The 20,699-nt window shown below is 37.1% G+C and overlaps 1 protein-coding gene across 2 annotated transcripts; it reads right to left on the bottom strand.

Moving 5' to 3' along the window:
- Nucleotides 1–577: 577 nt before the first annotated feature.
- On the bottom strand, nt 578–8,388 carry hopx (HOP homeobox). 2 transcript variants are annotated; one of them, XM_053239126.1, is made up of 3 exons: nt 8,213–8,388; nt 7,624–7,789; nt 578–896 (listed from the first exon to the last, which is right to left on the bottom strand). In XM_053239126.1, the coding sequence occupies exons 1-3, from the start codon at nt 8,371–8,373 to the stop codon at nt 819–821; spliced, it is 405 nt and encodes a 134-aa protein (XP_053095101.1). In that variant the 5' UTR covers nt 8,374–8,388; the 3' UTR covers nt 578–818. The 2 variants fall into 2 exon arrangements, with proteins under 2 accessions (XP_053095101.1, XP_026772025.1); XM_026916224.3 differs by lacking the exon at nt 8,213–8,388 and adding an exon at nt 8,053–8,194.
- Nucleotides 8,389–20,699: the final 12,311 nt, after the last annotated feature.

Here is a 20,699-nt window from a genome sequence, read left to right as displayed (position 1 = left end):
AATCACTGATCGCCATTTTCCCAATGACCAATCAGTGATCACCACTGTTCTGAACAACCAATCACCGATCACAATTGTCCCCAATGACCAATCACTGATCAGCATTTTCCCAATGATCAATCACTGATCAGCATTTTCCCAATGATCAATCACTGATCACCATTTACCCAATGACCAATCACTGATCACCACTGTTCTGGACAACCAATCATTGATCACAATTGTCCCCAGTGACCAATCACTAATCACCATTTACCCAATGACCAATCACTTTTTTTTTTTGGTTTTATTTTCTTATTAACTTGCCTGGTGAGGCAACAGGTGTTTGTAACTGCTATAACATAAGTAAGGACAGGAACTCTTCTCACAGACTTTCCACAACATTGAATGAAACTATATGGTTAAAAGCGCAATAAAACACTTTGGGAAATGGTGTTAGCAGTTAAAATAATTAACTGTGGGGTGATAACAGTCAATCGAGATTATTTTCCTGTAACGCATGCCCCCAAAGTGTTTTATTCCTCACTCATCGTATCACTTGATTACCTTTAAAGATACATTGGCAGGAAGCACTGCATTCACTCATAACCATATATACAGTTTATTTCTTTATGTAAACATGACATTCATGTGTGCAATATACATTTATTTCACATATAGCCAAGGGGGCACAAAGCTGAGAAAGCAAGAGAACTGTCCCATACTGGATGGATGAATAGAATAAGAAGGATGGATGGAAAGAAAAGGGATGGATGATGGATAGAGAGGACTAGCGGCAGGAGGTGTGCGTATAGAGATAGAGAGCTTCTCGCTTGTCTTCAGTCTTTGACTGATCCCGGTTGAGCAGGCAGTCCCTCTGCTTGTCTCCACTGAGCGTTACGCATCCTGAACCATTTCTATACGAGAGAAAAAGAGAGAAAGAGAGAGAGAGAGCACACGTGAGTATTAAAATGGACAGATCAATAAGATTTTAACCACATGCATTTACACTTGTCAAATTCGTCTCTGGATAGCCAGATTGAAACCTGATCGCCGTATTGCACATAATACGCAAATCAGCTCATTGCACTTCACCACCAACTTCCTGTTTTCCGTTATTCTATGCAAAAAATGCCTGCATCAAATTTCTTCATTTTGCAAAGCTTTTTAATCTGTGGTTTGTTAAAAAAAAAACTGCCATCCTATAATGTTTAATGTGCTATGAAGTAATGTTTTGGAAGGCATTTTGGTTATCCAATGGCTGGAGCAGACAGATGTATACACAACTGCATAACATCTGGGTAAAACCTTCTGGGTATAAATTATGATCAAACTTAAATTCCTGTACTTATCAAGATACTACAATCCTTATACTCAAGACATTAAATGGCCGTGTGTAAACTGAGTAAACTTTGAAATCATCAGGTTTCCACATAATACATTAAGACATTAGGCAAAAATTCAATATTTGATGATACCACTGTATCTGCTATGATAAGGTATAATACAATTCCAAACAATATTTGACCAACTTTGTTCGGAATCGCTGGAAAGCTTAGCATTAACTTGCAAATGATGACAACGTAGAGAAGGACTACTTTAAAAGAATCAGTTACATGCAAATCACCTTGCTAGCCTGTTTACTCCTCCGTTTAAAAGTACAAATTATTTTTTACGCACCAGTTGTTCGTCCTTAATATCGATAATAATCAATTCATAATCTGTTATCACTGATAATAATCAATTTATGATTGTTGCATCAATTCATTTCAGTCATTGTCTTTTAAATTGATGCTAATGAATAGTGCAAATATTAATGGTAAAGATATGTGTACTAGTACATGTTAAAATTTAACAAACCACCTCAGCACAGATTTCTTTTTTGAATATGATACAACTATTCAAATATTAGGCCCGTTACTTAACTATGTACAGTAATAATTTAGCGATCTTGCTGGGCACAATTCACCCCAGTTTGGACACCAATCCATTGGAGGGCACCATGCACCCACACATTCACACACATTCATGGGACAATTTATTGTAGCCAGTCCACCTACTGGCATGTTTTTGGGAGGTGGGAGGAAACTGGAGAACCCAGAGTAAACCCATGTGGACACAGTAACCTGAGCTCAGGATCAAACCGGGAACCTGGAGCTGTGATATGACCCACTGCACCACCATGCCAACATTAGTTCCAAATTGACATCATTTATAGGCCTGATTATGTTTTTATTCATATACAGATCGACTTACAGCAGTGTTTTGTAGTTTCCATCAAAAACATATCCCCATGCTTGTACAATAGGTCAGGGACTAAGAATAGCATCAAGTTAAAACCTTGTTAGTACAGCCAGAAACAAAAACACACACAAACACAAGGGAAATCAGCTTACTGAGATTTGGATTAAACTCATTTATTTTAAGTGAACAATCACTCCAGCTAATAACCATAATCTCAAAAATATATATAATAACTTTAGTAATAGTGAGTTGAGATTTCCACTAATGTAACAAAATGAAAAACGCATGAGAACCACCGATCTAATCAACGTGTAGCTCAATCTTCAGTGAACAACTGTCCATCTTCATGCTAAACACATGTCTGTTAGCATCATGAATATAGATGTTCGGTGTAGTGAAATAATTCAATTACGTTTCATCATTGATGCCACGAGCAGGGTGTATCTGGTGATTGCGTCATCATTTCAGACGTTGCTGATTGCTTCATCTATGGTTTGCGTGTTCTTAAGCTCAGAGTTGCACAGTGATTAGATTTGAGGTTTAGTTGCCGCAGATTTCTCTTTAACTCCAACATAACTTTTGGGAAATTTCCGCAATAAACCACCCCAAAAAACAAGCCTCTGTGTGACGGAGGACGGAGAAAAAAGATCTGCTATTCATCAGTTAGAGGCTGAGTGACTAAACACCAGCAGTACAGGTGCTTGCATTGTGTTTTGGTTGTTCTTGGATGATCATCTAAAGACCAGGTCACACTTGGGACGAGACGAGATTAGCTATTCCAAGAGCTTATATTTTATAGAGTGTTGGTTTGGGATAAAGAAACAGTGAAACAGTGATGTCAGGGGGTTCGGGGGATGCGTCACTTAGTCGTCATGACAAGTCAAGCATCTCAGGTTATTTGCATGACCGTATAGCTTCTGAGGGACTCTGTTTTACTGGTTAAAAAAATGTCAAAAGTACAACCTGTAAAATCCTCCAAAAATATTATTTATACGCTGCTCAATAGTAAACGCTGACATCTTGTAGTAATGTTGTAATGGTTTGGCTCCTAAACCAGTGGAAATGTGGGCCTAAAAAATGTTCACAGGTTCCCTGAAGTGTCAGTGTACGAAAGCTAACAAATAACTGTTCGTGATATGAGAATAGACTGGGAATAATACATGTAGCAGTGGTATCATGACATCACAGCAACTCTGAGCCAAACTCTCAAGCTCCACCCACCCTAATCTTAGCCAAACACAAACACACACACACACAATGCCCTGCTTTTCCTATTCAGGATAGCATTCAGGCTGAACTGGTTTGGCAAAGAGAGAAGACGAGAGAAAAAGACAGACAGGTCACATGCATCATGTGGAGCTTTTAGTGCATTTGGATTTACGCTTTTAGTTCCCAACATTCAAATCGAGCATTCAGTGATTCAGGGCTTTCCCGGAGTCGCATTTGCATTGGAAATCATCAGTGTAGAAAACACACTCATATAAGCTGGAGAGTTCAGTGCTTCTTATACCACAGTGCTGTTGAATTCTCGATTCTGATTGGTCAGAAGGTGTCGATTAATGCTCTATATTAATGTGCTCTGCTTTGCATAGTGGATGATCAACGTCATCTAAAGCGAATAATAAACAATTATAAAAATGTGTTGTTATTTAACAAGGAAAAATTTAGTTTATGGAAGGAGTCTCCAGTGTCAGCGCTTTGTAACAATAAGAGGTAAAGCTGTAAATTTAAGTTTTCAGGACAGAAGGCTTTGCATTTTTGCATGACAAGATGCAATAATATATATATATATATATATATATATATGTGTGTGTGTGTGTGTGTATATATATATATATATATATATATATATTGCATTAGTAATTACAAGAAAGAAGAAAAAATTGGGCAGTCTAGCATTTGAAATATAGCAGTAAACATATCAAAAGTATGACATGTTTGTTGATAAAAATGTAATCATTGGCAAACTGCTGTGGTATTAAAGGAATAAAACACTTTGGGGTGTGCTGTTAGAAGAAATTAATCCACTTCACACTGGTAACAGTAACTCCGTTTTGTGATATATAATGTCTTATATTTTCCTATAACAACATACCTACAAGTGTTTTGTTCCTACACAAATAATATTCACTCCTCTATGCATTATATATATATTTTGTTTCCAAGAAATATGAGTTGTTTCAGAAAACTGCATATGTTTGATTGGTAGTGGATTCGTTCAAATCTTCATACATTAGAAGACTCTAACCAGTGCAGGTCTGCTTAACTTCACTCTGTCAGCACAGTTTATCTCAGACCAGACAGGGAAATGTGGAAACACAGCAGGGATGTCTAGTCCAGTAGTGTACTAGTGTACTAGAGCATGAAAAATTCAAACTTATGCAAAACATTTGATCATTTAACCAAGACTGAGAAACATTTTCCTCATTACTTAGTATTCAGGGCATGGACGATGACGTTAAAAGGAGTGCTTGCAAAATTTCTCCAGTTACATCAAATGGTATTAGACTAACTGCTCTAACAAACCTAGCTCATTAACAGGTGTGTGAAAGCATATTTCAAAACCTGAAAATATGATAAATGTGGGATCCTAATGACTAGAATTAGCTACCATTACCTACCATTCAGGGAGCGGGCAGTGACATTAAATGAATGTTTCAGGGAAATTTGCAAAAGTTGCCAATCAGCCAAGACAAGTTTGGCATGCAAATTTTGGTTCTTTATTTTTAGACTTGGAGCTGTGAGGCGTTTTACCGCAAATTATCATCATGCTAACTGCTCTAACACACCCCCGTAAACAGGTTGTGGATTATAAATTAGAAACTTGGCACAACTTTTCTCATAAGCTTAAAAGTAACCAGTCAAGACATGTTTTGTGTTTAGAACGATGAAGCTAACAAGGCTAACAAGTAATAAATGACGTATGACTGACAGTTAGCGTGCTAGTCGCTCTAAGAGACCTGATTTAGCTAACTGACTTTTTAATGAGCCCTTCATGGTGTGTTTGAGCATGAAAAACAAAATGGTACTGCAAAATAGTCAATCATTTGACCAAAGATTTGGGAAAAAGTCTTCTAATACCTACTATTCAGTAAGCAGATGATGATTTTAAAGGAATGTTTCATGGAAATGAGCGAAAGTTCATTAGTGTGAATCGTGAGGTGTGAGTTCGATTCTCTGATTCTCGGCTGTGTGAATGAGGTAGAATGACTGCTGAATGTGAACAGTGTATTAACAGACGTGATGAGTTATCCGGATAAATGGAAATAAATCTTTTTAACAAAGCACAGACACAGCAGCCACGACAACATTAACGCAGAGACACTTGGTGTATTTCTCATAGTTGCTTGCTGATTTTACCATAATTTAAATGGATTTTTATAAAATGTTACATAAGGTAATACTGTTTTGTTAATTAGAACAATTTCATGTTTTGTTAATGGAACAATTTCTTCTGTAGCTAGGCCAAAAATGGAAGTGAGTCTTTTGGGAGCCAAAAGAGTCGTCTCCTCCTGGTGAGCTGAGCCACATGATCTGATTCACAAAAAAAGATCCAGAATTCCCATCACTAACTCAGACGTTTAGCCTTTCAAAACTCTCCCAGTCAAACACACACCCACATGCGTGCAGTCTGCATTCACACCCTCCACATGCTTAAGTATCCCTGCTATACAACCACTTAGACTAATAATAATAATAATAATAATAATAATAATAATACCACACCACTGTTATATGCTTGATTCTTATTGGTCAGCAGCTCTGACAGTAGTTTTGGCTGAAAGGTTTATATTAATGTGTTTCTTATAATCAATTAATACATTGCTTGTATAATGGACGCATCATATAAACAGATTTAAAAGAATGTCTTTGTTGATATGATGACATTTCTATGAAGAAATGTTTATTTTGCATTTTCGGAAAGTGTCTCCAGTGTCAGCACTTTGTAACCCTCAGAGGTAAAGCTTTCGGACACAGGAAGAGGGCTTTGCATTTTTTTTTTTTTTTTTGTGGTTTCTAGGTAACATGACAAGCTGTAAAAATAATCAACGTATCATGACACCCAGGCAGACCGAGTTCAGACTTGGCATGTTTTCCAAGCAGAGTCATTTAATGCTGTAAAGATCTTACGTTGACAAGACGACAACGGATCTTGAATGTGAACACAGGACATAAATTGTCTTACAGCTTGCCATCATCAAGATGTTTCACATAACTTGGCAGCAGAACCTTTCAGAGCTTTGTTTCAACGCTTGCCATGAGGGTATGAGTATCAGTACACTCAGTACTCAGAGCTCAGATATCAGTACACCAGAAAAGCATTCGCTCTATCGTCTGTAGATCATGAGTCCGAGTCCTGACGATCTGGATCATCTTTGGACGGGAGAGCAAAATTGGCCTTGCTCTCAATCACAGTTACACTAGCTAGGGCATCTGTTAGCTCCTGTATGCGGAAGAGGGTAGATAGCGCTTTCCTCCGAGTGTGTTACGCCGCCCAGTGACACAACATGAATAGCAGATGTGGTTGGCTGGCTTCACATGTCTCAGAGCTAACTTGTTTTGCTTCGTGTGTCTCACAGGAAGCCACTGTCCTGGAATGGTAGCTGTCATATTATAGGGTAGACCTAACCGGTGGGTGGGAATTAGGACTGCACAATATATCAAAATTATGTAATCGCGATATGCATATTGCAAGGGCTTGTGATAACTGAATGATTTTAATACTTCAAGAAGTTATAACAAGTCAAAAGGTGATGCAGATAGCAGAGAATTCTTTCTTTTCCTCAAAAGAACATGAAACGTATGTCAGTTATGTCATTTGCAGCTTTTAAATACATAAATGTATATGAATATAATTTAAATTGATTGTACACACGTATAGAATTATCGGACCGTATATCGCATAATTTAAGACTAAATTCAAGACTAAATTAAGGAGAAAAATCAAGGGGAAAGAATCCAAAAAAAAAAAGTAAAAAGTGGGGAAATCTAAAGATAAATAATCAAAGATAAAATGAAAAAAAAATGTATTCAATTTTTTTTTTAAAAAAAGCTATAATAACATTTACAAACAAATAATCTGGATGTTTAGATTATTCAGTTGATATCGCATCACTAATATTCAGCCTATGTCAAATGAATAAATATTAATTTTGTTATTAAATAGTCATTGGGTTCTCAGCTTGGATGTAATGTGTTCTGTTGCAGAAAGTTCAGGAATAAAAAATAAATAAATAAATAAATAAATAGCTAAGATATAATGATGCATTTAAAAAAAGTTTCATAGTTGAGTAGTTGAACTATGAAAGTTCTTTTTTTTTTTCTTTAAAGTTTGTTCTTAATGAGTAAATATTAATTATTGATGTGCTGTGTGTGTGTGTGAAGTGCATCTTCACTCACCAGCGTCTCCTCCTCACTGAGTCCACATTCAGCAGCGATGAGCGCGAGCGTTGCTCCGTCCGGGTTCCGGCCCCCGCGAGAGAAATTCTCCTCCAGCACGCGCAGCTGATCCTCCGCCAGGCGCGTGCCCAGCGCCTCCGTCCCGCTCCCGTTAGAGGCCATGGCGCTGCTCAGAAACCAGAAAGAGCAGAAAAATAAATAAATAATAAATAAATAATAATAAGCCCCAAGTCAGTCCCGAGTTTCAGCGCGAGGAGACAATGCTGCAGGATAAACACAACACGGCGCGAGCGAGCGCGAGAGTAATAATAATAAAACAAAAAAAAAAAGAGCTAGAAATGCAGGAGGAGAAGTTTGTGCGCTCCCGCCCCCTCGGACAACCAATTCACTTTAACATCATGATCCCACAGCTTAAAGGCGCAGTCTTACCGAGAAAAACACTAAAAAAGACACATGCGCGTGCACTTGCAACTATGCAGACGCGCGTGGACTACAGAGTAGCTGAACACTAGTAAAGAGTTGTGCTCTAACACTGATGATTTAACACATTTTAAAAAGATATAACCGTGTATCTGTCTGCTCTCCAGACCTCAGATGCTCATCTTGTGTACTTATGACGCAATATGTACACAGTGACGTCACAACAACCTTGGATCTTTGTGTTGTTGGAGGCTGATGCGCCTGTAAAACCTTTGTGTTCCGGGCCCAGGTGTGTTTACCTGAACAGCAGGTGTGGCAGAATATCTTCATAAAGTAAAAAAATATATATATTAAAATTAATATTTTAGTAAAAATATAATAATATATATTTTTTTAAAAAAACACCTTGTATTGAATCAGTTCATAAAGAGTGAATTAACCCTTGCAATGTCTAATACAGTACAGCTGGTGTAGATGGTGCACATATATAAATGGGTCCATAACAGTTATTATTATAGTTGTTATGTAAAGAATACAATACTTCGGGCCTTGCTGTGATAGGAAAATAATCAACAATGAGGTGGTGTGATTGTGATGTGATGCTATCACCCTGAAGTTGATTATTTTCTTCTAGCCTCACTTCCCGAAGTGTTTTATTCACAGCAATTTGTCAATGATTAAAATGTTTTACTTAAAGAACACCATACTGTACATGTTTTACCTATAATGTTGCAGACCAAGTTAGTTCCTGTTGTCATTTTGCAGCTAAAACAACCATTCCCTCCTTTTCTCTTGAGGTTAATATGACAAAAACCATGCTTTGATAAATATAAGCAAGAAAAAACTGTAAAAACTGATTATCTGTAAACGAGCTTTTGATTTTTAATCAGCCTAAGTGCATGTGAATTACTTGTTAGTATAGAAATTATAACATATTAGAACAAGTGCATTAATATAAACCTGTGATTTGCTTTTCCACCCTGATTAGACAAGAAGCACAAATTGAGTTTGAGGCAAGGGACCAAAACTTCCTAATGGCAGCCTTGTACCCTTTAAAGCCATTCCCTCAAAAACACATTCATTGCCTACGCTATTACAAAGCCAGTAGAAACGCCTCTTATTGTGATTGGTTGGATGTTGGTGGTTTGTTTTTTCTTCCAGGGATGTCAGAGAGCAGCATTTCACCTCTGAACAGATATTTACTGAAGTGAGGAAACTTCCCCAGATATTACAAAATGTCCTTAAACCACCATAAAACATGTCACTTGATTTCACAATGACATGAATCAGAAACCAAATGTACCAATGACAGGAAAATGTTTACATAAAACTATAAATCCTTGTAATTCATTTTTATGAAATTGTTTGTTAACTAAGAACCTTCTATGGCTTGGGGTAGATTTGTCCCAGATTTGTCTCAGATTTGTCTAAACTGGGGTCTGTGAATGTATTACACTATATAGCCAAAGGTTTATGGACACCTGACCATCAACCCATATGTGGCTCTTAGCCAAACTGTTGCCACAATGTTGGAGGCACACAATTGTATATGATGTCTTAGTATGCTGTTGCATTACAATTTCCCTCCACCGGAACTAAGGGGCCCAAAGAAGTTCCAGTATGCCACCTTTGGGCATCAGTGCCTGATCTCACTAATGCTCTTGTGGCTGAATGAACACAAATCCCCACAGCCACGCTCCAAAATCTAGTGGAAAGACTTCGCAGAAGAGTGGAGGTTACAGCAAACCTTTGGCCATATATTTTGTTTATCAGTGCATATTCAGTTCAATAGTCCAGCAATAAAAAGTGTTCTCCTCTGAAATATGGGACATATAAGAACTGCTGCTGTTATCATAAAGATTTTCCTGTGCTTATCAATCATCCCAGGACTTATGCAGAGTATGCGTTCCCTTTTGATTCCTCTTAAGGGTTCTTTCTCATCATCTCAGGGAGTTTTTCTATGTCTACTCATTAGGGATCTATATTTCTGTAAAGCTGCTGGGTGACTATGTCTATAGTTAGAAGGGCTGGAGAAACTGAACTCCATTGAATCATTTTCTGAGAATGGTAGGATACCTGAAGCGAATCTGAAATGCAGGAAAGTCCCAGAAATGTCTAGTCACCTTAGTATTATAAGTTTGCATGTCACTCTGATGACTCAGAGTTTGGGAGGGCACTATGGTGAAATATCTGGCGGTTAGATCACGTCTATATCAGGCATTAGACAAGTGGGTGTGTATGTGTGGGGAGTGGTAGAGATGGACATAGATGCTTCTTTCCCACACCCACTTTGTTCTGCACTCCTAAAATATCCTTCTTACACAATACAAAAGCATGAGCCTACTAAAGGGCAGGAGGTCACACACACACACAAAAAACACAAACACATGCACTCCTGTTGAACTGCATTCCATTAGCATTGCCAAGCAAAGCAGAACAACATGACCTATAGTTATATTCCACTGCAAATATGATTGTTAGATAAGAACCTCCATAAATGGTATTTATCAAAGTTGTACCCAATTCTGATTGGTCAGAAGGTGTTGAAGGTACAACATATAGTCTGCAAATCACAGGTTTATATTAATGCGTGTCACCACCTTTAAATCTCCATATTACAAGCCTAAGTAGACAATGACTGCACACATAGTGCTGTGAGGCCACTTTAACATCATTCCACATAAAAGCCTACCACAAACCTCCAGAACAGGTTCTTGGAACAGATTCTCCAACTCCCTGGAACCGTACTATAGCGATGAACATCGCTCTTTCAAAAGATGTTCCATCATTTGGTGTTTTGATGATGGTGGTGAGAGTGAGGTCTAACATGGCACTCCATAATATCCCATTGGTTTTCAACTGGGTTGAGATCTGGTGACTGTGAAGGCCACAGCATATGATTTACATCATTTTTTATCCCTTGATGGGGCGGAGTCATCCTGGAACAGACCACGCCCATTGGGACAGAAATCTTTCATTATAGGATAATGGTGAGCAGTCAGAAGAACTTTGTATTGAGTTGCAGTGACACTTCCATCTAAGGAGACAAGTGGACCCAAACAGCAAAATAATCCAGCTAAAATAAATAAATACACCCCCCCAGCCACCACCACCAGTGTAACTGTATGTTTCTGTATGTTGACACCTGCACCAAGAAAAATTTCTTCAAACATCACATACTGATTTTTTTTAAAAAGGACGGAAGCTGGACTGAGAAGCACATGGCCTTTATGTAACATCACACACACACACCCCAGTCTACACATCTGGAACCCAAACCTGCCCAGACAAATGAGAGGAAATGAGTCACTTAAGACATCAAAGATGGCACATGAACACACTCATCTGGCCTAAAGGGCAAAAGAGAAAGCAAATTAGTAGCAGGATGCACTACACAACACCAGTGCAACTTAATAGATGAGGAGAAGAGTCCAGAATACCTATGTGTGTGTGTGTGTGTGTGTGTATGTGTGTGTGAGAGAGAGAGAGAGAGAGAGAGAGAGAAAACAGACATATGTCTCATCTGTAGCTGCACTTTAATATATGATAGTTTTGGATTAGGATCCTGCTAAGTTTATTATATGCTAGTTTTTGTTGTTGTTGTGGTTCATACTAGGTTTATTATATGCTAATTTTAGTTTTTAGTTCATGCTAAGTCTATTTATTATATGCTAGGTTTGTTTCATTGTGGTTCATGTTAAGTTTTTTTTATATGCTATTTTTAGTTTATAATCATGCTAGGTTTATTATATACTAGGATTTCTGTTGTGGTTCATGCTAGGTTTATTATATGCTAGTTTTGGTTTAGGATCATGCTAAGTTTATGATATAGGTTAAGGATAATGCTAGGTTTATTGTGTGCTAGTTTGGGTTTAGAAACATGCTAGGTTTATTCTAGGTTAGTTTTGTTGTAGGGTCATGCTAAGTTTATTAAAGACTAGGATATTTCTGTTGTGGATCATTCTAGGTTTATTATATGCTAGTTTTTATTTAGCATCATACTAAGTTTTTGATATGGTTTAAGGATACTGCTAAGTTTATTGTATGCTAGTTTAAGTTTAGAATCATGCTAGGTTTATTATATGCTAGTTTTGGTTTAGGGTCATGTTTATTATGTGCTAGTACACAAATTAGCACACACATACACTTCAGAGAACTGTATGGTGTGTGTACTCAGCCATGTGTAAGATCCGTGTGTATTAACAGATTATGTATGGCTGAAGAATAATGAACCTTGAACACAGGATAAAGGGCTCATCACATACCCTTCACTCACTCAGCAACCTTTTTGTGGTTGTGTACACACAGGACACTCGTGACAGTCAGTTAATATGACAAACACAGACACACACAGAGTTTATTGAAACTGAGTGGTGTTGTAAAATAACACCGTACCTAAAAATGTAATTAATAATCAAGTAGTAATTTCTAATCAGTACATTCCTGGCCTACAGTTATACTTAACGTGATCCTTCCAAAAAAGCCTAAGTAAATTTAGAAAGTTAATAAAACATTTCATTTTGGTTAAATATATTTAATATATTGGGGGTAATACAATGACACTATCTGTATCCATATCTGTATTCAGATACGAAGTGGCTGTTTTTTTTTTATTATTAAATATGAACTCTACTACTTTGCCCATGGAAACACTGGAAGACATGTGGGAAAAACCCAGATGTAGAAATGGCAGCATGGTGCGTGCATTCTGTTCATAATTTTAAACAATCTAGTAGAGTAATTTAAACAACCAAGACCCTGACCAGGCAGTTACTAAGGATAAATAAATAAATGCTGTAAAATGCATTGTGCAAATAGTGCTGGCTAATCAAATGTGGTTGTTGACCCAATGATTCTTTAGTGTTACAATGAAATCATTTCTAAATGTAAAGAAATTGTCAGGGATTAGTAGAGGATGCGGATGCAAGTGCAGATTATTTATTTAATAAAACACTAACTTTAGACACCTAAACATGAACTATGATCTCAAGGCAAAGGACACACATAGACTAGAGGGTACAACCTGACAACAAGCAACAACGAAAGACAAAAGGTAGACAACAAGTGTGGTGCAAGACGTGACATAAATACCCAAGCTCATTAAACCAAAATGTGACTGAGGTGCAAACAGTAAGGTGCATGGCTGATGGGAATCGTAGTCATGCGACGTTTTTGGTGTAACCGTGACAGAAATGAAAAATAAATAAATAAATAAAATAATAATAATTAGTCATAATCAGTCAAATGGTAATGACTATACAAATAATAATAGCTAATCTATGTATAGATTTATGATCATAAGATCATTTGCATTGTGCAAATGTTGACAGTACCAAGCCGTTTACTGAGCTGTGTGTGTGTGTTTGTGTTTGTGTGTGTGGAACAGAACTATCTCAGCTCACTTCCTCTTGAACAATGCTCATTGTGTGCATACAGGAATTGTATGCACCTTAAGGCCCGACAGGGTGAGCGATCTGCTAAAGATAATCTACAAAGGCTTCTGTGCTCCTGTTTTGTCGTGTTTGTGAAAGCTTTCTTGTTCTGCACGGATATTAAAATGGCAAAAAAATGATCATTTGTGAGGAAGTTCATTTGTGTTGTTCATGCATTTATGTTTAGGATCATGGTAGGTTAGTGTTATGCTAGTTTTCAGTTTTATGGCCATGCTCAAATTAGGTTTAAAGGCCCATCAATATGATTTCCAACATTGTAACCAAACCCTTTGTGATGGTAAAGATCTGTCATTAAAGAATCATTTAATCAAGAAATATACATTATATCCCTAACTACTACTCCTTTGTGCCTGATCAGAAATGTGTAGGTGTGTCAGATCCTGTAATGTAAAGTGCTATTGCTAGAGAATGGTAGAGATGTGCTCCCTCAGCGTTTCTGTTTCTACACAAATGTCAAGAATGAAGCTTGTTGTGTTGTTATTTTGTACATATTTCTAGCCACAAGCTATTCACAGAAAGCTTCAAAATCAGATAAGATTGTGGTTTGTGTGCATACCACAGCTACTTTTCCCCTTCCAGCGAGCTTAACCAAAATGGTATGTGTTGGTTTAGGATGATGTAAGTTAGGTTTTGGATCATGCTAGGTTTATTATATGCTAGTTTTGGTTTTTTTGGAGGGGTTGTTAAGTGGCAGACTGCAGTTGGGTTGCAGAAGTATTTTAGCAGACCAAACCGAGTATGTGAAAAATACTGTCGCAGTGCCGATAAATATATGAAAAAACTGGCCATAGTTCAGCAGCTCCAGTTATCCAAACATGAATAGCTTGGCTTCTGTAACAGATCCTTTGATGTGCTTTATCCAATCACATGCATTTATGTACATTATGTAGATGAAGGCAGCTCACTGAACCAGAGACTAGCTTCAGGGCTAAAGACCTTAGGCAAGGGAGAGTTTGTGCAACTAAAATAAGTATCACATGATCACAATATAAACACACCTGCTCCTGGAAGGCCCAGGAGTTTGTTAGAGAACATACCTAATCAAGAAGACAAAGGAGCTATCAAAACAAGTCTGGGAAAAAGTCCAGCGCAAGTTAGTGACCGGGTCAGAGAAACAACCAAGAGGCCAAGGCTAACTCCAGAGAGATCTAGAGCTCACATGGGAGGACAGTTATAGCCTGGACATTCCACAGAGAGGGATTTTATGGAAGAGTGGTGATAAGAAAATCATTATTGGACAAAAAAGCTCATTTTAAATCCTATTTGGAGACTCAGCAAACATTTGGAAAAACGCTTCCTGTTTGATTAGATCAAATCTGAACTTTTTGGCCTTGACATAAAGTAAAGTGCTACATTTGGCAGAAACCCAACATCGTGAAGCACGGTGGTGGTAGCATCACGCTGTGTGGATGCTTTTCGCCTGCATGTTCAAGAAGGCTGAATACTTATGCAAGACAGCATAAAAGGATATTAATAAGATAGCATTTGGATATTTGGTTTGTGCTAGGAGTTAAATCCCAAAGCAGGGTGGTGAAGAGCTTATCTGCTAAAGCAGTCAACTACCCGTGGTGTTCACATGAAATTCAAATTGAAAAACAATGTTGAAGTGCATCTGCAATGGCCATTACATCCGACTCTTATAGAAAAGGACCCTATAGTGTTGTCTTCTTAAGGAGTGGAACATACTGTAGTCATGATTACAGTATGAAAAGGAGAACACAGCATGGAAGGACGTGCTTATCTACAAAGGGTCATTTCAAACCAGCCAAAACAATCAAAACACACACAGCAGGAGGCGTAACATCATGTAAATGAACCAGAAACGAGTGTGTGGGCGTGAAAGAGAGTGCTGGCATTTCAGGAGGAGAAAATGTTATCATAACTGGGCAAGAGGAAGTGTGTGACATCATCCTCATAGAATATAAAATTAAAGCCAGTGGAACAGTTACTGTGTGTGTGTGTGTGTGTGTGTGTGTGTGTGTGTGTGAGAGAGAGAGAGAGAGATGACGTCCAGCTGTTACTACAAAGCCAGCATTTGACACAGTTGACTGTTAGCTAAAAATGCTTAACAGCACCCATGAGGATGCAAGGGTGTTTCCTACCAAACCAAATACCCACTGTGTGCAAAACAGTGTGTGTCTATACTAGCGGAGAGGAAAACATGATCACAGACAGTGTTCTCATCATTCTTGGCGAATCATGACCATTACTCAGAGCCTAGCGTTATACATTAGTTACAGCTTTATGCACCAGCTTTATGCACAGTTTAGGACATAGCCTAGGCACATTGCTTGTCTATCTAGTCTCCTCCAGTGATGATCTGGCAAAAAAAAAAGGGAAATCAAGCAAAAATCTCATATCTTGACCAGTTAATGGTGAAGATGGTCTGGTCTAATGAGCTCACGGGTTCATGCACTACAATTTCAAATTAAAGGAACATAAAGAAGCCCTAGATCCTGGCTCATAGAGTTAGCGTTAGCAAGAATTGTCATGCATTCAACTTCTTGAAAGCAAAGTCATAACTCTATAAACATGCACCGTTTGGCTCAGGCTGATTGATGAGAATGGTCATGAGTGTCATCGCTATCGTTTTTTTCCCACACCTTTCAGTTCAGAGCTTTATACAGATTGCATTTACATTCCTGTCTACTAACAAAAAAGCTAATTCTGTGTCCAGCTTCCTCCTCTTCACCAGAAATAAGGACTGCTAAAGTTTATTTTGATTTTTTGGTGTTTCTTATTAAATTTGTGTGGGTTTTTTTGCTCACAGGAGTATTATCTGGCTGCGCTGGGCGCTTGATGATTTCAGCCTTATTGTATCTTTCTGAACAGACTGAGATGGAGGCAGAGTAAAGGGGCATTTGGGAGTGTCTATAAAATGACTGACAAGAGGTCCATGTAAACACAAACAAGCATTCCGGATTGTAACACAGTTTTCCAGTTAGGCTTTCTCCGACACGTAATACACTTGTGCTGACATGACTTAATGACTTAAACCATTATTTTTCATCATGTTCTAGATATTTTACGGGTTATATTTGTATAAGTAATATTTTTTTTTAAATCAACCCTTGCACGATTCCCTTAAATAAATCTACTTTTATAAAAGAAAAGGTTTCTCAGAGCTTCTTTAGATGCTTGTAACTCTATAAAAAGGTTCTATTTATAAGATTATGTAATATTTTATAATATATTTAACACTATTTTTAATATTTTGTAAAACTTTTCTCCTTTTCCTTTTTCACTTCCTGCAGTAAACCCAAATAAATTGTTGATCCTGCTGATACTTCTATTCTCAACGTAGCTTGCTGACTAGTAGTTTCAAACGGAAACAGAAAAATGCACAACCCCAATTGGTTAATTCTATTTATCACCATAGCAGCTGAAAGCCAATAAAATGTGATAAAACACACTAAGGGGCGTGTTCGCTTGATATCTGGGACCGTTATAGGACAATTACTGAGCAAAACAATATTATTTGACACATATATAATCATCTGTGCTGTATATGTGTTATTTTAACCACCAGCTGTCTTAAAATACATATCTGTCAGGGAAGGCATGGTTAAAAAAAGCTAGTTCCTACTAAAATAAACCAGACAAACTAAATTGATATCTAACTCACACACACTTTTAACATGGACGACTCCACCAACTCTGGCTAGAGTTCGCATTTAAAGGTCATTTTGGTCACCTCTTGGTACAGTGGATTGTCATAAAAACTTAGAAACAAAATATAAAAGGCTCATGTGAGTAGTCAAGTAGTCTTCATTTCATTCCTGTCCACATCTAGAGAAGAGTCGTTCATATGGAGGACTGCAGTCTTGCAAAATGTGTTCTGTTTTTATACTCTATAGCAGTTTTATGCAACAAACCATCCATGTCCTTTTGAAATATTGAAAGTGGTTTAAAAAAAAAAAACTGTTTAGGAAAATTACACTAAAACAGATTTGCCATCAATATTGTTTGTAAGGAAGTCAGAGACCATACATCATACATACTGTGATTTTGTAATTAATTCTTTCATATCTGTGCTGTTTTAAAACTCCAGTTGTGTCCTGGGTCAGTTTTCCAAATGAGTGCAAAGAATGAGGGCAAAAAAAAAAAAAAGTTTTTCTTTCATTTAATACTTTTTGCCACTTTTTTTTTCTTGAGTGCAGAATTTGAAGCTGTACTTCAACATTTTGCAGAGGATTTATTTAAATGAGTAATTGCACGTTTACTTAAGTAAAGAATTTGGGTAAAATGGCCACTTTTAAATCTACCATTAGCTGAATATTATCAACTCAAATATGATCGACTTTTCGTTCCTGGCTAGTTTCTGTGACCACTGCGTTAAATATTGCGTAAAAAAAACAAAAACAATGTCGATCCAATCTCTGTTTTGTAAAAACACTATTATCCTTCTGCCGGATATTTTTAGGAAGCCATGATAATGGCTTGAGTATTTTTAGCCTTTAGTCTGGGTGATTATTACGTGATTAGCCGAACAACGCTGAGGGAGTAATGACCATCTACTTAGCTTCCTCTCCTCTAGTACTGCAGAAAGCCCACTGAGTTTCCTGTAGCCACTCTTCCTCTATATTTAGGAGTCTTTTACACAAAGTGTGATTGTGGGGTTTTTTTTTCCTTTGGACCAAATTTGCAGACGTCTGAGAGAAGAAGAAATGTGAAGGAACAGGAATCTCTAAACCAGAGTTCTTCAGTATCGGGCCCACGGTCCACTAGAGGCAACCCGGGTGCAACAACAGAGTCCTTATGAAAACATTCCAAGGTTATTAAAAAAAATAATAATAAAAATACAGGCTTAAATTTTAAAATGAAAGCCTAATATTATGATATATATATTTTTTAGACTTTCTGTGTTCAGAGCTTTTTTCTTTGACATGTTTGTCAAAAAAAATTGTCATTTTTCATTTTATTTTATTTAATTCTTTAATTAATATGAGAAGATGAAAAATGATGCATGTAAAGTCATAAGGTGACAGTTTCAAGGAATTGATCAAAATTCCTAACATTCCTAAACTTTCCTAATTCCTAAATCTTAAATCTAACAGATGTGACAGTGAGAATGAGACCCAATCATTTAATTATTTAATTTATTAATTATTTAAATTCATTAATTATAATGAAAAGCAACAGTTTCAGAACATTTACAGAATTTCCATACTCCTCTCTCAAAAAAAGAGAAAGAAAAAGAAAAGAGTGAATGGGGGAAATATATATATATATATATATATATATATATATATATATATATATATGAATCAAGTTATTACAAATTTTCACCACTAGGAGGCAGCATCTCAGAGGTGTCATACAGCTTCACAATACTTTCAATGTAGAAAAATAGAAATGAAATGAAATGAAATTGGATTAGATTACTTCCACCTATACAGCTAAACCTGAAAGAACAATGTAATATTGTAAATAAATATATAGCCAACAATATTTCTCTAAACACTAAACTCTTATTCTGTTAATGAAATACAGAAATATACACACCAACAGTGCTGCTGTTACTAGTGTTTATCTCCTGTGTTCACCTTGTTAACTAAAAACTGGCTCAAATTCTGAAGTAGGAAGGAAGATTAACATGTGAACAGATGCAATTTACTTAACAAACGCTGATACGTGCTTATACGATACGTTGTTATGTTCAATATGCAATACTTTATACCGTTATGTAATGTTAAAGGTGCAATAGTAAAGGTTAAAGGTGCAATAGTCGATTTTTTTATTCCTTACTTGTACAAGTAACTTGGAAGTATTTGTAGAACAAGATTAAAAAACAACAACAGTGTCTTAAGCCGTGGCCTTAGCAAAAGTGTGTTAAGTCGCTGAACAAAATAAGATTGGAAAATTAACTTCAGGTCCGGAATGCTTGTTTGTGTTTGGACGCGCCTCCTGTCAGTCATTTTATTGACACTATGATCTACAGGCCACTGTAGATCCTTAGGGCGGAGCTTCGTGAACACGGGTGAGAATGGGGGAGTGTCAAACCCACCTCAGTGTTAGAGACCTAATTTTACCTATTGCACCTTTAATGTTGAGATATTCGAACATCGAGTCTCTTAGCTAAAAGATTCATTCTGATTTGTTCAAAGACTCATTGTGTATAAATTATAAACATACTGATTCATTAGACAACAGATTTAGTCATGGAAAGTAGCTATTGTGTGTTATTTAGAACACGCTTGTATGTCTGTGTTTAGAAGAATAATGATTTCTCACTCTCAAACACAAGAGGCAACACCAGAAATATTCAAAAGGGTAACTTGGACTGGATTTTTATTTTGAGATTATAGGCAGCACTGATGCTCTCTTATATTGTTAAGATATTCTACATTAAAAAAAATAAGTACATCATTACACAAATCTTAAACCCAAATGACTCACTGAAGCTTGTTTGTGAACAAATTGATTCACTGAATCAAACTCTGAGCTGTTGAGAGAAAGAGGTAGGAAATTGATGAATAAAAGTTCAGAAGAGTGTAAGTAGGTTAGACGGCTTACACACAATCGCGGATTGAATGATGTTAACACAGGCAAATATGATTTCTACAGAGTTCAGGATCAAAAACTAATGGCAGTGACTGATACTGACTAGTCACTACTTAGTGACTCGTTTGAATCAACTGAATCGATTGTTAATAAAGTGCCAACATTTATGGTACATACATTAGACAATATGGTTTGGACTGTGCTCATACAATTAAAATGGTCTGCACTGAAAGGGAAAGGACGCAGGATAGGAATGAACCGTTTGCTTCTGGTAGTCTTTATTTTAACTATGTAGGTGAACTTTGACCTGTGAATTCACAGACCTTGGTCTTATAAGCCAATAGAAAGCAAGAGGGCGGGGCTTTGGTCTCATTCCTAGCATGGAGCTCTCTCATCCACTGACATTTGAAGGTTTTTGAGGTAAAATTCATTTTTTTTCTCTCTGTCTGCTAGAATTTTCCTGTTTGCAGTGTTGGCACCTAGCATGGAGGCTTGAAAATACCACTTTCCCTGCATTCTGTTCATAACTAGCCAGCCTATGTAGTCAGCAATGCTCCTTTGGTAAAGACTCTCTCATTTGAGCTGAATTTGAAGCCATTTTGAGAAAAGCAATTCCATAAGTTTTGTGGTATGTATAAGTGATAAAAAGGTCACAATCAGTCATGAAATTTCACAACTCGACTTCAGATGAAACGTGAC

Source organism: Pangasianodon hypophthalmus, chromosome 13 (assembly GCF_027358585.1).
Source record: "Pangasianodon hypophthalmus isolate fPanHyp1 chromosome 13, fPanHyp1.pri, whole genome shotgun sequence".
In the NCBI taxonomy this organism is placed as follows: Eukaryota; Metazoa; Chordata; class Actinopteri; order Siluriformes; family Pangasiidae; genus Pangasianodon; species Pangasianodon hypophthalmus.
Note: the sequence above shows the minus strand (reverse complement) of the source record. Positions and strands in the feature narration are given on the sequence as shown.

What these genes read in the sequence shown, in the direction of transcription:
- hopx (XM_053239126.1), bottom strand. Translation starts at nt 8,373, where the DNA reads ATGAAGATATTCTGCCACACCTGCTGTTCAGGTAAACACACCTGGGCC. An exon ending in ACACAAGATGAGCATCTGAG is followed by an intron (nt 7,790 to 8,212) that starts GTCTGGAGAGCA and finishes GTTTCTGAGCAG; the next exon opens with CGCCATGGCCTCTAACGGGA. An exon ending in TCAGTGAGGAGGAGACGCTG is followed by an intron (nt 897 to 7,623) that starts GTGAGTGAAGAT and finishes TCTCTCGTATAG; the next exon opens with AAATGGTTCAGGATGCGTAA.